At 42.9% G+C, this 16,425-nt stretch overlaps 1 protein-coding gene across 1 annotated transcript in view; it reads left to right on the top strand.

Annotated features, from left to right (window-relative positions):
• Nucleotides 1–16,425, top strand: part of RAB36 (RAB36, member RAS oncogene family) — a 522,669-nt gene that overhangs the window by 197,455 nt on the left and 308,789 nt on the right. Inside the window, exon 4 of the mRNA XM_044068859.1 lies at nucleotides 4,290–4,355. Coding sequence (XP_043924794.1) covers nucleotides 4,290–4,355 — 66 coding nt within the window. The remainder of the gene's footprint in view (nucleotides 1–4,289; nucleotides 4,356–16,425) is intronic.

Below are 16,425 nucleotides of genomic sequence, written 5' to 3'. Positions count from 1 at the left end.
CATTATACTTGGAGATTTTAACATTAACTGGAACTCCTGTATATCTGAGCAGCCTTCTACTCATATCAACTTATATGGTTTTACCCAAACTGTAACATCCCCAACCCGCACCAATAAAACTAACAACAAAACTAGTACCATTGACTGGATACTCACTAATACCCCCCAACTAAACTATAAAACAGGCACCCTCCCTGAGGACACAAGTGATCACTTGCTTACCTATTTAATCAGAACAAAGCTGTCATCCTAAACTCTGCCATCTGTAGAACTATTCGCACTACCAAAAATTTTAACCCTGCTCACTTTCAAGCTGAACTAGTCACCTGTGACTGGTCACCCCGAAATACCTCCCAATAGATAATGCCGTGAAATACTTTAACTCTAAATTTCTAACCATTTTAGACAGCCATGCCCCATTACGCAAAGTTAGAATTAGAACCAAACGGCACCATGGCTCACCACAACGACCAAACAAAATCCTCCAAAGAAATAAACAATGGGCCAAATGGCGCTCAACAAAAGCTCCTCAGACCACCTGCAATTCAGACAGCTAAGAAATGAAACAAAAAAGCCATATTAGCCGATAAAAGAAACTACTACTACCAACTACAACAAACCAACCAAAATAATCCCAAAAATTCTGGCGAGGTATCAATAACCTCCTACACCCTGGATGCTCAAGTACTCCCTCTCCCTCTGGCTCTGATCACAACAATCCCATCCAATTAGCTGACTCATTTAATACTTTTTTCACTGAAACCATACAATCCCTAGCCAACCAGCTATCCCCTAGCATCCCAGGCTCTGCCACAACCTTTACCAATAATTCTCATCAATTTCATTTTCAGCCAGTGCCCACTTCACTTATCTGTAACCTCATACAGAAACTTAAACCCACTACTCTCTCTGCTGATAAATTACCTGCAGAATACCTGCAAAAAGCTGCTAAAGTCATAGCCTACCCCATATCCATCCTCATTAACAGAACTATTTCTGAAGGATCTATTCCCCTAATCTGGAAAGTCTCTCACATAATTCCCCTGCATAAGGGCGGTAACTCCAAAGAGTTGTCCAGTTATAGGCCCATAGCTATTCTATCTCCTTTGGCAAAAATAATGGAGAACTGTATACACATACAACTGTTAACCTACCTACTCGATCACAATTTATTAGCACCCTGTCAACATGGCTTTAGACCATTTCATAGCACCACCTCTGCTCTCTTATCCTTCACTAACCATATTAACAGCAATCGTAATATTGATACTCTATCCTCAGCTGTTTTTATTGATCTGTCCAAAGCATTTGACATGGTGAATCACCACCTCCTTATAGACACACTCAAAAACCTGTCATTGGACAACCATATTATACAGTGGTTCCAATCATACCTACATAACAGGCAACAGGCTGTACTATGGGAAAATACTTTATCTTCCCATGTCCCAGTCACTCTAGGGGTCCCGCAAAGATCTATATTAGGCCCATTACTCTTCTCCATCTTTACAAATGACCTTCATTCTGTAATTCCTCAAGCTGACTGTATCCAATACGCTGACGACTCCACACTCATATGCGCTGCTGCTTCTCAATCAGAACTTCAGTCACTAACCCAAATGACCTTTAGTACAGTTGAAAACTGGCTCCTACAAAGACGTCTTATCCTTAACCCCAAAAAAACAAAAATGCTACTATTTACCCCCACCGCAGAACCTCCCACTTAACTTTACTATTACTTCAAATGATGGAACTATAATATCTCCGAACCAACCACCAAACTACTCGGGTACTAATAGATAACTACTTGTCCTTTGAACCTCACATTAATAACACCATAAAAATAGTAAACAAGAAACTAGGTTCCCTCTATAGAATAAAACCCTTTCTTACACCTCCAGCCAGGGTTACTATTGCTCGTACCCACCTCATCTCTACCTTGCTCTATGCCTCCCCTATCTATACCAAAATATGTATAAGTAATCTGAGTAAACTTACATCCTCCTACAACAATATTGCCAGATTTGCAGCTGGGTCCTCCTATAGAACTCATCACTGTATCAATCTGAATCAGTTAGGATGGTTAGAGCTGCCAAATTTAATACTTTTCAATCAATTAATAGTAGCCCATAAGATCCTGTATTTACCTCAAAATACACCCATACTTACATCCCTAGTCATCCCCTATAATAACCTCAAGACCTTACACTCAGCTAATAACCTACTTGTACAAATATCAAAATCCAACAACTTAGCTGGTGACACCTTGTTCTCCAATACAGTAGGTAAAGCCTGGAACATCCTCCCAAGCCAGCTAACCTCAATATCCTCTGTCAGCTTATTTAAAAGCAAGCTTAAACCCTACCTCAAATCACACTGGCTATGCCCCTGTGTTAACCCAGACTAAGTACCTAACTATTAACTAGACTCCCACAATTCCTAGCCTATCATGATCTTGTGTTGTCTCACTAATTTTTAGTGAGCTTAACCTTCCTTAGGATTTTTTCTCATGTAAATAAGTATATACTGTGGAATGATCAAACACCTTAATATAGTATCACAACCTATGTGTTAAATAACACTAGAAATCCATCCTTGTTTGCTGTTCTTCTATACTCTATCTATTGATCTCTAGTGTTTTTCTTTCTTAGGTTTTTGTGAGACCTTAGTATCTCTTATCATAAATTAGTAGGTGTATCTAATTTTGTAATATGTTATAAAGATTTGTACTACACCATTTCTAATACAAATGTATTAGTCTTATTCATCTATTCTTAGATACATTTTTCCTTTTTCCTACTGAAATATAAAATATATAATCTTAGGCTTGTACTATAATTGTTAAAACTTGTGTACCAAATTATACTGTTATTGTCTTTGTCTTGACCTTTTATGTTGTTGTAATTTGTGGAGCTTTTCTCCCCGGGCCTCCACTGAAAATGGACATATATCCAGCTGGACTAGCCCGGTCAACAAATGTAAAATAAAATAAAAAATAAATAAATTGCTCATGCTAAGTCTTTTCTCAATGTGCAACCGTTTTGTTTTATCAAATGTCTGTCAGTGTTTGTGCTATTACATTTGAAAGTAATGTTAGTGGTGTAATAGGTAGCACACTTGCCAAAGGTGCAGAAGGTTGTGGGTTCTATTCCCATACTAGGTAGATGTATTGCTGACATTACAGTGCAGCATAAGGGGCAGTGGGTTTGGTATAATTACTAACATCTTCACCACAAGGTATAGCATTTGATTCTAACCTCAGGTTATTAGCTAGGCTTAAAATAGCCCTTTAAGGCAGTTAGCCTAGTATTCTCCTGTGAATCTTTGCTGCATTCTTGTGTGTGTCATACTTTGGGTGAAACGTTAAACCACGGCTCCATCTGCCTGAGTTGGTGAAAAGCTCAAATGGATGTAAAAGATCCCATGCTACCTATTAAAATGTGTAGGGGAAGTTCCCCAATACCCTAGCCAAATTCCGCTTTGAAGAATAAATATCACCTCAGTTCTTCCCTGGAAGTAAGTTACTAGCCTAGTGGGACTAACCTGGTCAACAAAGGATAAATAAATTATAAGTTTTAAATTAAATCCACATCTCTGTAATAATTTCCAAAGTAAAGAAAATGGTGTGCACACTGACAGTTGTTTATGGTAGTTGGTAGGAGAAAGTACTGGGGCACTGGAATGGCTGCCAGGGGAGGGGGGTCTGGTGCATTACCCTGTCTAGAACCTCATTTGAACATGATACGGTTCTGCCTGTGGGTCCCTGACCTGAAATTACCATATGGGAGATGTCTTTTCACATAAAATTTAATTTTAAAAAGAAGCTGCAATGTAAAATGTTTCACAGGATAAAAGTGGTTTCTCATACTTCAGCAGCTAGGTTTAGTTTCATAAACACTGTAATGCTAAGACGGGCTTAAATTTGAGAATGATTAAGTGTAAATTACTTAAGTAACAACAATGTGTTTTTCTGTGGTAATCTAAGTATGCAGATCTGCTTATTCTTTTTTCTTTTTTTTCTTTTTTGGAAAAGCAGGAGTATAATCATAGCTATAACCACACAATCACTTCTCACATATGTAGAGAATGTGAAATATAATAAAGTATGTTTAAAGCAAGAACATAGACACATTTAAGTTCATTTAAAGTGGGCAGTGCTGAGTCCTTTGTTACCCATTTCATGTGTGTGTGTGTGGGGGGGGGGGTAAAGGAGTATAGGTGGAGGAGATCATTTAATTGAACAAAGACATATTTTCAACATCACTGTTTGGTTTCTTTTTGTTTCTTAGGCTAAAAATCTCCAAGGTGGTGATGGTGGGAGACCTGTACGTTGGGAAGACTTGTCTAATTAACAGGTAATAGTAAATATTGCTTACATCACACTTGAGTTACTTGTGGAAGGGGCATATGGAAACATAGGAAACATATGCATAACACTGTGACAGTATCTTATAGACATGTTTCATTCAATATATCTGTTCTGATTGCCTCCGATGTAACTTCATTGATGGCATGGTAAAGTCTCCTCATTAGAATTCAGATCATTATCTTTGTTCGATTACACCGCTGAAGGATGATCGACAGTGCTGTAGTACATATTAACTGTGATTGACTGTACTAGGTAAAGCAGTTAAAGTGTCCGTTGTGCTGTACTGCACAGATTAAAGGCAACTGAACTGTATTACATAGGTTAAATATATATGTTAAGTTGTCTATCTCGCCTTCATTCTTGCTGGTTGGGTTCGGAGCCGATCCTCGGCTCCGACTCGGCCATCTTTTAAAGCTTGAGAGCTATTTACTGGCTCGAGGCCTCCCCATATCCCACAATGCCTGGCGCTAGATCCCCAGATCTCGTTTGCCGCTTCTGCTGCGAGGTTGCTTTTGCTGGCTCAGGTCGTATTTTTGTCTTTTGATAGGTTTTATATAAAAAGTTTTCATATAAATAGTTAGCGTTTAGTTCTCTGTGTAGTTTTAGATCTATCCCCTCCCCTTAGAAAACTCGTTTTTCCTGTTAGAGAGTTTCCCCCTCCCCCCTCTCTTTTTCTCTCTTCAAGGTAGCCGTTTTAGTTAGATGCCAACCCTTGTTCTCTAAAATACCTTTTGTAGTGTTTTCAGGTAGAAATAGTTGTAGTACTTTACTTTTTATAGTATATATATATATATATATATATATATATATATATATATATATATATATATATATATATATATATATCTATAGTGTGTGTGTGTGTGTTGTTAAGGTGTGGTAACTGTTTTTTTTTTTTGTGTGTATGGTTCTTTATACTTGTTACCTACTGTTGTACTTTTGGCCTTTTTTTCCTGTGATTTTTCTTTTTACAGGATGTCCAAAGATACTAAGGTATCGGGATTCAAGAAGTGTGACTCATGCTGTCAGAAAATGTCTCTGACAGATGGTCACACTTCTTGTGTCTACTGCTTGGGCGCCCTACACCTGCAGGACTCTTGTTCGGTGTGTCATGCCTTTAGTCCAAGAGTCCTGCAGGAGCGTAGGAATAAGTTAATTCTTACAGGATTACTAAAACCTGAAGGGTCACCTGCTAAGACTCAGCCAGGGAAACCCTCCAAGCCATCGAAGCCGTCGGCTCCCAGCTCTGATCCGTCGTCGGGTGTGGCGTCTGCTTCGACTTCGGTTCCGGCCGGAACCGAAGTACCTGCCTCTCAGTCAGCTCCGATCCTGGTGTTGGAACCTTCAGGGAGCCGAAAGCGTTCTAGATCCTCATCCCTAGAGTCGATTCACTCAGCTCTGGGGTCACCTCTGTTACAGTCAGAGTGACGTCACCGATCTCACTCTTCTCGGTCTTCGAGACTGTCTGACCATGACTTGGAGAGAGTGGTGAGCAGACTTCTGAAATCACAGGCCCTGGCTAAAATGCTATCCAGCCCCCCTCATCAGGGTTTGGCTCTGCCCGTCTCTACAGTAGTTCCTCCTTCAACTCACCCCTTGAGTTCGGAGCCGGAGCTGGTTGGGGTTCGGATCGTGGAACCGTCGGCACCGATACCTACCCTTTCAGTTCCTTTGGCTCTGATCACTTCCATGGCACCATCCTTGGAGGGATCTGGGCGCCAAGACTCCCTCGTCAGTTCCGAGGGGGCGAGTGGCATCGAACCCTTGCCGACCCCGTTCTCCCTCTCGGAGCTTCGGCGCAGGTGAGCTTGGCTCCTACATCGGCCTCGGAGCCATCCCTCTCAGTGCCGGGGAGGGTTCCGGTCTCTTCGGAGCCTGAGCCTTCTTCTCTGCCGGGAAGGGGTGCCTTCGAGGTCATGAGGAGTGTGCTGGCCCCTCATTCAGCCCCATGATAAGCCTCTGTTTCCTCCCCCATGGTGCCTGCGTCTGCCTCTGCCCCTCCTCCAGACCCCAAGCAAGGAGAACAAGTGGTCCAGGTCGCCCCAGTGGGCACGTCCTCCTCTTCCAAGGCCTCCCCTGATCATTCAGAGGAGCCCCCTCGAAAGAGGAAATGTAAGAGGAAGCATGTTGACTCCCCTGAGTCTGTCACTTCGGATACCGACTTAGTGGATTCGGAAGGGTCCCTGAGGTCCCCCTCTGAAAATGTCTCCTTCTCAGAAATCCTTGAGATGCTTAGGCAAAGGGGGAACTGGACTACCCTTAACCCTTCTGAGGATGAGTCGGTATATCTGGATGCGTTTGGTTCTCACCCCTCCACCTCCTGGGTGTCTCCGCCTTTCGATCTACTGATGGCAGTGGTGGCTCAAAAGGCGTGGTCAGCCCCAGACACAGTGGAACCAACTCCCCGAAGGCCCACGAAATTCATCACAGCACCACAAGACAAACAATTTTTGACAAAGGGTGTCCCTGTTGATGCTATGGTGGTAGCAGCGGCCACGAAAAAGGAGTTGGCTGAGACTTCTTCGTCTGTCCATCCCCCTAATAAGGAGTCTAGGACGATGGACAGATACGGGAAGTGGATGTTTTCCTCAGCGACCTTTTCCATGCGGTCGCTGAACTATTTGTGCCATTTTACATGTCTTCAAAGGGATCTCTTTAATGAGCTAGGAGATACCCTTCAAGATCCATCAGCTGCGGGGGCCCAGGATACGATTACCTCCCAGCTGGCGACTCTTAATTCGATAGTGAACTCCTCCATGTGGCTCATTTCTTATGCGGCCAATGGGGCGAGTAGAGCCGCAGGCACAGGTGTGGCCTTGAGAAGGCATGCTTGGATGTGGTTATGTAACTTTGCGGACCCCTTTAAGGCGTCTTTCACCAATACCCCTTTTGATGGTTCTGCTCTTTTTGGACCACAGGTGAAGGATACCCTTACCAGGTGTGAGCAGGAAGGCAAGACTCTCTCTGCTGTGGGAGTCCATTTTTCCACTCCTTCTAGACCATACCCCAAAGGTCAGAAAAGTGGCAAAATGTGGTTCCGGAAACCCCAGGGAGCTGTGCCTGACACACGTGGTGAGTTTCCCTCCAGGGGCAGAGGAGGGAACAACAATAGACACCACCCTCGAGGCAGAGGGGGCCCACAAAATCAGGGCAGCAGAGATTCCTTCTCTGACAAGCCCTTCCAGCATCCCTGAGGGGCTGCCTGGCTGCCCACCTTCGGAGGCAGTCGGGGGAAGATTATCACTGTACCCAAAAGCCTGGCAAGACATAACTCAAGACAGATGGGTACAGTCTATCATATCCGGAGATTACAGAATTCCCTTTGTTCATATCCCCTTAAGGTCAAACAAATCCCTTCTAGATATTCCACCCAGTCAAGGGAACAAGCAGTCCAAGAGATCTCAAAACTGCTACAAAAAAGAGCCATCCAATGAGTCCCAGCAGACCAGCAAGGATCCAGAATTTACTCAAGGTTCTTTTTGGTACCAAAAAAGACAGGGGACTGGAGACCCATTTTGGATCTCAGCAGACTAAACAGGTCTGTACAAATAATGAAGTTCCGGATGGTCACGCTTCAGTCCATTCTACCCTTTTTGGGTCAGGACAATTGGATGTGCTCCATAGATCTTCAAGATGCATACTACCATATCAAAATGGACAGGCGCTCCAAAAGATTCCTCCGCTTCCGGCTGGGAGCCAGTCATTATCAGTTCCAAGCTCTGCCCTTTGGTCTCACCACATGCCCCAGGGTGTTCACCAAATGTATGGCAGTAGTCACCTCTCACCTGAGATGGCAAGGATTCCAGGTGTTTCCCTATCTAGATGACTGGCTCCTTACTGCTACCACCAGACATCAGCTGCTATGAGCTAGGAACTACACCATCCAAACTTGCTCCAAGCTAGGTATCACAATAAATTTCGAAAAGTCTGCATTGTCGCCTTGTCAGTCTATAACCTTTATAGGCGCAAGTTTAAGTACAAAAGACATGTCAGCGAGACTTCCGTTACACAGAGTATTAGATATTCGCTGACATGTACAGGTGTTATTAGGATGCAAGAAAATTCAGGCCAGATTCGTCCTAAAGGCATTGGGCCTCATGGCAGCGATCATACTAGTCCCCCTGGCTCGTTTTCATATGAGGATTCTTCAGTGGTTGCTTTTCACCCAATGGTCATTTCTACAACTTCCAGTGTCTCACATGATTATGATTACACAGACATGCAAAGACCAGCTTGCTTGGTGGATGGTTTCCCCGTCAGTACCCCAGGGTAGACCATTTGTTCTTCCTCTTCCAGTAGCCACGGTGACCATGGATGCCTCCCTGATCGGGTGGCGGGGGCACTTTCAGGACAGAACAGTCCAAGGCACATGGCAACCCCATGAGTACCATCTGCATATCACTGTCTTGGAGATGAGAGCTGTGCTTTTAGCGCTGCAAACTCTTCAGAACTCTCTTCCCACTGGGACCATTGCAATTCAGACAGACAATATGTCGGTAGTGTGGTACATCAGCAACCAGGGCGGAACCAAGTCCTACCCCCTATGTCGAGAAGCAGTCAGACTCTGGCAATGGGCAATCTCTTCCCAGTGGTTTCTGATAGCAACACACATCCCTGGGAAGTCCAACGTTATAGTGGACAGGCTGAGCAGAGCAATTCTTATGCCTCACGAGTGGTCTCTCAATCAGACAGTGGCGGACCAAATCTTCCGCAAATGGGGTCAGCCTTGCTGCAACCTTTTCACCACCCCCATCAACAGCAAGTGCGACAGTTTCTTTTCTATCCTCCCTCTTCCCGGATACCCTCCCAGAGATGCTCTAATCCACAATTGGCCTCAGGGACTTCTTTATGCATTCCCTCCATTTCCCCTGATTCCCAAACTAATACAGAAAGCTACCACGCTGGGATGCAAGATGATCCTCATTGCCCCCTACTGGCCTCGACAAGTTTGGTTTCCATTCCTGCATCATCACCTCCTGGAGCAGCCTTGGACCCTGGACCCAGTACCAGACCTCCTGATCCATCAGTCAGGCGGGCTGCACCAATCCCTGCAGTCTCTCAACCTCACTGCTTGGTTGCTCCACTTCCAACCTTAGCCAGGCTTCCAGACATTTCCAAATCGATGCGTGAAATCATCTTATCTTCGCACAAATCTACCACCAGAAAAACTTATGCTAGTAAGTGGAAATGTTTCTCTTGCTGGGCAGAGTCTAAAAACATAGATCCCTTTTCATACCCGGTCCACCACGTTTTAGATTTCTTAGTGGAATTATTTCAGGCTAGGTCCTCTTCTGCCACCATTAGAGTTCAGTTAGCCGCAATTTCAAATTTTCATACAGGCCTATCTGAAACTAGTATCATGTCCCATAAGCTTTGCAAAGCTTTTCTCAAAGGGACTACTTTGCTCAGGCCCCCAGTAAGAGATCCCCCACCTCCGTGGGATCTTAATTTGATCTTAGCTTCCCTAATATTGCCCGCCTTTGAACCCGCAGCTTCATGTTCCTTAAAGTTTCTTTCTTGGAAAACCTTCTTTCTTGTGGCAATTACCTCAGCCAGAAGAGTTTCCGAACTCCAGGCCCTTTGTGTTCGCCCTCCTTATTTAGTTTTCCATAATGACAGAGTTTCGCTCAGGACTAATCCCTCCTTCCTTCCTAAGGTACCTTCTGAGAGTAATCTGAATCAGTCCATTGATCTTCCGGTCTTCTTCCCAAATTATTTCAACAAAGCTGAACATAAATTACATCAGTTGGATGTTCATAGACAATTAAATTTCTACTTGCATAGGACTAAACAAATTAGAAAATCAGATCAGCTCTTCCTGTCCTATGTTGAAGGTAAACAAGGTCTACCAGTGTCTAAAGTAACTCTATCTAGGTGGTTGACTTCTATTATTACTTTGATATATCAATTGAGGAACAAACAGCTCCCTGCTAAACCAAAAGGCAACTCTACTAGGGCTTTAGCTACTTCTGTAGCTTTTCAGGCAAGATTACCAGTGGAAGCCATTTGTGCGGCAGCTACATGGGCCACTCCCCATACATTTATTTCTCATTATAAGTTGGATGTGGCCTCTAGGAGCAGAGCTGATTTTGGTTCCACTGTGCTGAAGAGTCTGTTCTGATGAGCCACCCAAGATTGAGGTGTTAGGGACGCTGTCCCAACCAGCAAGAATGAAGGCGAGATAGACAACTTAACATTAAGAAGTTATGTACCTACCATAACGTTCCATGTTAGTTGTCTTCTTCTCGACTTCTTTCTTGCATCCCACCCTCCATCCCCCTATCCTAATAGACCGAGAAGTGTTGCCCTCTGAGTTCCTTTTAGCTGGCTGGATCTTATCTGGTTTGTTCCCTCAACCTTTTAGCTCTGTAGCTAAACATATGCTGTTAGGACAGGGTGTCCTTATATTTGTCTGTAGTTAGGTCTACCAAATGAGATCTGGGGATCTAGCGCCAAGCATTGTGGGATATGGGGAGGCTTCGAGACAGTAAATAGCTCTCAAGCTTTAGAAGATGGCCGAGTCGGAGCCGAGGATCGGCTCCGAACCCAACCAGCAAGAAAGAAGGCGAGAAGAAGACAACTAACATGGAACGTTATGGTAGGTACATAACTTCTTATTCTTTCTCTCCTCGATTGCACAGATTAAAATAGGGTTACTACCTGTCCCACTTTGCGAGGGACAGTCCCTCTTTGGGCAGTTGTGTCCTGCAAAGAAATAAAAAAATAGCAAATGTCCTGAGATTGTAGGACAAACATATTTTCTATATTTTATGTAATAGTTGCATAAAACAGTTATTCTGTATCTGAAACACCTAAATGATCTAAGAAACAGAATAAGCAACTAAAATGCTACAAGAATAAGCTTTTATTTAGGCAAAAAAGTGAAGTTCTGTCCTTTGAACTGGCCATGGGTATGTTTTGCCCTGCAAAATCTGACGTTTGTACCAAACATGTCTCACTTTGGGCATTTGAAAAGGTGGCAACCCTAGATGAAAGCTGGTTGAATTGGATGGTCTACAAAAAGTGAAACACTACCTCTCCTAATGTGGAACAAATAACCAAAATGTGGAACATTTCTGACAACCTCAACTAGGAAACTGACAGAATGGATTTTACTCCACCCACAGTTATAACTATTTCACAGATTCTGCAGTCCCAGCCAACCTTTTAATTGCTATAGGACAAGTCTTCCGCATTGAACAGACGTGGATCTGCTTTGCGATTTTTGATTGGCTCTTATACTGGCATACAAGCCAATCAAAAATCACAAAGCAGAGCCTCTTCTACTCAGTGTGGAACAGAGTAGAAGTAGCTTTGCTTTGCGATTTTTGATTGGCTCGTATACAGACATACGAGCCAATGAAAATTGCCGGTTGCTTGAGTTTAGGTTAACAGAGACTCTGCTGTAGTTATCATGCAATATTTTATATGCTGTACTAATTATTCCTTTTTTAACAGCAGCTTCTGTTCTCAATTCTACTAAAAACTCTAACAGTGCTGGTCTTTCATTTAGGATACCCCTATTTCTTTCTCTTTGCCTATACTCCGATATCAATCCTTGATAGGGAAGGCAATCTGTAACCTGCAGTCCAAATAAATTATTGGCATCTTGCCATTCTATTACCTTTCCCTGTCTAGTTATTTGCCCCAAATACCTTGTTTCCTTTGCCAATTTTCTCCAATAAATTCCAGCCCCCCTCTTGCCTGTTGTCTGTATCCCTAATTGCAGTCATCCCTATCAGCAGAATCTCCTTTCTTCGTTCCCATGTTGGTTTAGGTATTAGAATACTTTCTGCTACTTTATGAATATAATATTCTATATGATTATTGTTATTCTTCTTAAAGGTCTGTATCCAAAATCCCAGTCTCTCCTTATTTCTTGAGCCCACCCCCCATTTCATCATCTTCACTTTCTACTGTGAAGTATAGGTTTCTGCTTGTTCTTTGCATAGGAGCCTTAACTGTGTAGCTCTGAAATACCCCTTCAAATTGGATAATCTCAATCTGCCTTGTTATATTAGAAGAATCAGTTTATCCCACTTGACTCTTGCCATCTTGCCCTCCCAGATAAAATCCTTCAACTCTTTATTAATTGCTGCAACTTCTATGGTTGATAAAAATATGCCTGATATGTGTATTATACTAAAGGGACTAAAACATTTTAACTTCTTGTGCCTTACTATCTATATCCATAAAACAGAGCTTCCAGTTTCTCAGTTTTTGTATTATCTTTTGTTTAGTCTCTTACATATCCTTAGCTGCCACACCAGAATAATGTTTAATCCATACTTGTAAATATTTCACTATATCATGCCCCTATAAATATGGATATTACTGAACCAATTCTTGTGTGGGTACATAATTTACTGCTGTTGCCTTTGATTTAGCTTCATTCATTTTGTATCCCAAAAAGATTTAAAACTGTTTCAAAATGTTCCACAACGCTGTAATGTCCTTTGCTGGTTTTATCAGGTTTAAAATAATATCATCTGCAAACAGATCCAGCTTTTCTTGACTACCACACCAATTATATCCCTGAATTTCCGAGTCCCTTATTTTCTTTGCCAATGTTTCCAAATATAATGCAAATAGCAAAGGGGAAAGAGGACACCCCTGCCTGGTTCCTCTTCTCAAACAGAAATTATCAGAGTGGATTCCACCCACTATAAGTTTTCACCTCCGATCCCTCATATATCCTCCTAATCAACCTTATATTTATTTTGAGGAAATTCAAATGCTTCCATTGCACTGCTCATAAACTCCCAGCTTACTCTGTTAAATGCTTTCTCTGCATCAAGACCCACCAATAACAGTAGTATTTTCTTACATTCTGTTTCCCTCTGGATCATCAATGTTCTGTTAATGTTGTCAAATGTTTGCCTCCCCTCCACAAAACCACATTGATCCAAATCTATCAGTTTTGGCATCACTTTTGCTGTTCTTTTACCCATTAGACATAAACACTTTACATTCACGATTTAGTACTGAAATGAGCCTGTATGAAGCTGGATCTGATGGCTCTTTACCCTCTTTAGGTATTACAGCTGCTACCGCTTCCTTCCAGGATGTTGGTACTTCTCCTCCTCTTAAAATACTGTTAAACAAAACCTTCCTGATCTTTTATCAGTTTTTCCCCTCCTAGCTGCCAAACTTTACAGGAATACCATCTATTCCTGGGGAGTTTCCTGTAGATTGGTTATACGTTAACATTTTTATCTCATCTCCTCCTATCCTAACTGTTGAGACTCATATTTATTATTTATTTATTTTATTTAATTTCACATTTGTTGACCGGGAGTGTCCAGCTGAGCTATTCCACTTTTTCAGTGGAGGCCCAGGGAGAAAAGCTCCAAAGCTATACAATGCAATAAAAATAGCAATACAGATACATTTCAATAAAAATAGAAATAGAGAATTTTGGTAGTTAAAATATGTAAGCTACATACATGTATATTGTTGACAGATTAAACAGTACTATAAACAAAGGAGAATGTTAAAAAAGTAGAGTAAGTTGTATGGCTTGGTTTAAAACGAGAGTTGAGTAAATATAAGGTTTTGTATGCAGAGTAGCATAAACTTAAAAGGTTACATAATAATTTCAGGGAGCAGAGTATAGAAGAGGCTTTGGAGGTTGCATAGGAAGCATAGGATGAAGTAGTTAATGGTAAGTTTTAGTAAGTTAGTTTGACTGTACTATAAAGGTAGGTAATAATCAGGGAGGGCGAGTACAATGGCAGGACTCATCTACCTCTAACCTTAATTCTTTCATAAACATTTCCATTTGTACCATTTCTTGATTTCCATATTTCTCTGCTTTATATAAGCTTTCATAGAATTTCCAAAATACTCCTAGTACCTCTACAGGATCTCTTGTTTTCTTCCTTTGCTATAGACTCCCTAAGCTTGGTGGCGGCCCTTTCTCCTTTATGAATCAGCATCATTCTTGAAGATTCTGCTGCACTGCTTCTCCAAGCCAGCATTATTCCTGTAGCTTTTTTCTATTTTCTTCACCTGAGCCAGTCTTAATCCTTCAGCTTCTGCTACCTTCCTATCCCAGACTTGACCTCATTCCTGAATCCTCTATTCTGCTACCTTCCTATCCCAGACCTGACCTCATTCCTGAATCCTCTATTCTGCTGCCTTCCTATCCCAGACCTGACCTCATTCCTGAATCCTCTATTCTGCTACCTTCCTATCCCAGACCTGACCTCATTCCTGAATCCTCTATCCTGCTACCTTCCTATCCCAGACCTGACCTCATTCCTGAATCCTCTATCCTGCTGCCTTCCTATCCCAGACCTGACCTCTTTCCTGAATCCTCTATTCTGCTGCCTTCCTATCCCAGACCTGACCTCTTTCCTGAATACTCTATTCTGCTACCTTCCTATCCCAGACCTGACCTCATTCCTGAATCCTCTATTCTACCTTCCTATCCCAGTCCTGACCTCATTCCTGAATCCTCTATTCTGCTACCTTCCTATCCCAGACCTGAGCTCATTCCTGAATCCTCTATTCTGCTACCTTCCTCTCCCAGACCTGACCTCATTCCTGAATCCTCTATCCTGCTGCCTTCCTATCCCAGACCTGACCTAATTCCTGAATCCTCTATTCTGCTACCTTTCTATCCCAGACCTGAGCTCATTCCTGAATCCTCTATCCTGCCACCTTCCTATCCCAGACCTGACCTCTTTCCTGAATACTCTATTCCGCTACTTTCTTATCCCAGACATGACCTCATTCCTGAATCCTCTATTCTGCTACCTTCCTATCTCAGTCCTGACCTCATTTCTGACTGAATCCTCTATTCTGCTACCTTCCTATCCCAGACCTGACCTCATTCCTGAATCCTCTATTCTGCTACCTTCCTATCCCAGACCTGACTTCATTCCTGAATCCTCTATTCTGCTACCTTCCTATCCCAGACCTGACCTCATTCCTGAATCCTCTATTCTGCTACCTTCCTATCCCAGACCTGATCTCATTCCAGAATCCTCTTTTCTGCTACCTTCTTATCCCAGACCTGACCTCATTCCTGAATCCTCTTTTCTGCTACCTTCTTATCCCAGACCTGACCTCATTCCTGAATCCTCTTTTCTGCTACCTTCCTATCCCAGACCTGACCTCATTCCTGAATCCTCTGTTCTACCTTCCTATCCCAGTCCTGACCTCATTCCTGAATCCTCTATTCTGCTACCTTCCTATCCCAGACCTGAGCTCATTCCTGAATCCTCTATTCTGCTACCTTCCTCTCCCAGACCTGACCTCATTCCTGAATCCTCTATCCTGCTGCCTTCCTATCCCAGACCTGACCTAATTCCTGAATCCTCTATTCTGCTACCTTTCTATCCCAGACCTGAGCTCATTCCTGAATCCTCTATCCTGCCACCTTCCTATCCCAGACCTGACCTCTTTCCTGAATACTCTATTCCGCTACTTTCTTATCCCAGACATGACCTCATTCCTGAATCCTCTATTCTGCTACCTTCCTATCCCAGACCTGACCTCATTCCTGAATCCTCTATTCTGCTACCTTCCTATCCCAGACCTGATCTCATTCCAGAATCCTCTTTTCTGCTACCTTCTTATCCCAGACCTGACCTCATTCCTGAATCCTCTTTTCTGCTACCTTCTTATCCCAGACCTGACCTCATTCCTGAATCCTCTTTTCTGCTACCTTCCTATCCCAGACCTGACCTCATTCCTGAATCCTCTGTTCTACCTTCCTATCCCAGTCCTGACCTCATTCCTGAATCCTCTATTCTGCTACCTTCCTATCCCAGACCTGAGCTCATTCCTGAATCCTCTATTCTGCTACCTTCCTCTCCCAGACCTGACCTCATTCCTGAATCCTCTATCCTGCTGCCTTCCTATCCCAGACCTGACCTAATTCCTGAATCCTCTATTCTGCTACCTTTCTATCCCAGACCTGAGCTCATTCCTGAATCCTCTATCCTGCCACCTTCCTATCCCAGACCTGACCTCTTTCCTGAATACTCTATTCCGCTACTTTCTTATCCCAGACATGACCTCATTCCTGAATCCTCTATTCTGCTACC

The sequence above is a fragment of the Protopterus annectens genome, chromosome 4.part0 (assembly GCF_019279795.1).
Source record: "Protopterus annectens isolate FY-2018-M chromosome 4.part0, PAN1.0, whole genome shotgun sequence".
Lineage (NCBI taxonomy): Eukaryota > Metazoa > Chordata > Ceratodontiformes > Protopteridae > Protopterus > Protopterus annectens.
This window is presented reverse-complemented; position numbering and strand designations above follow the sequence as displayed.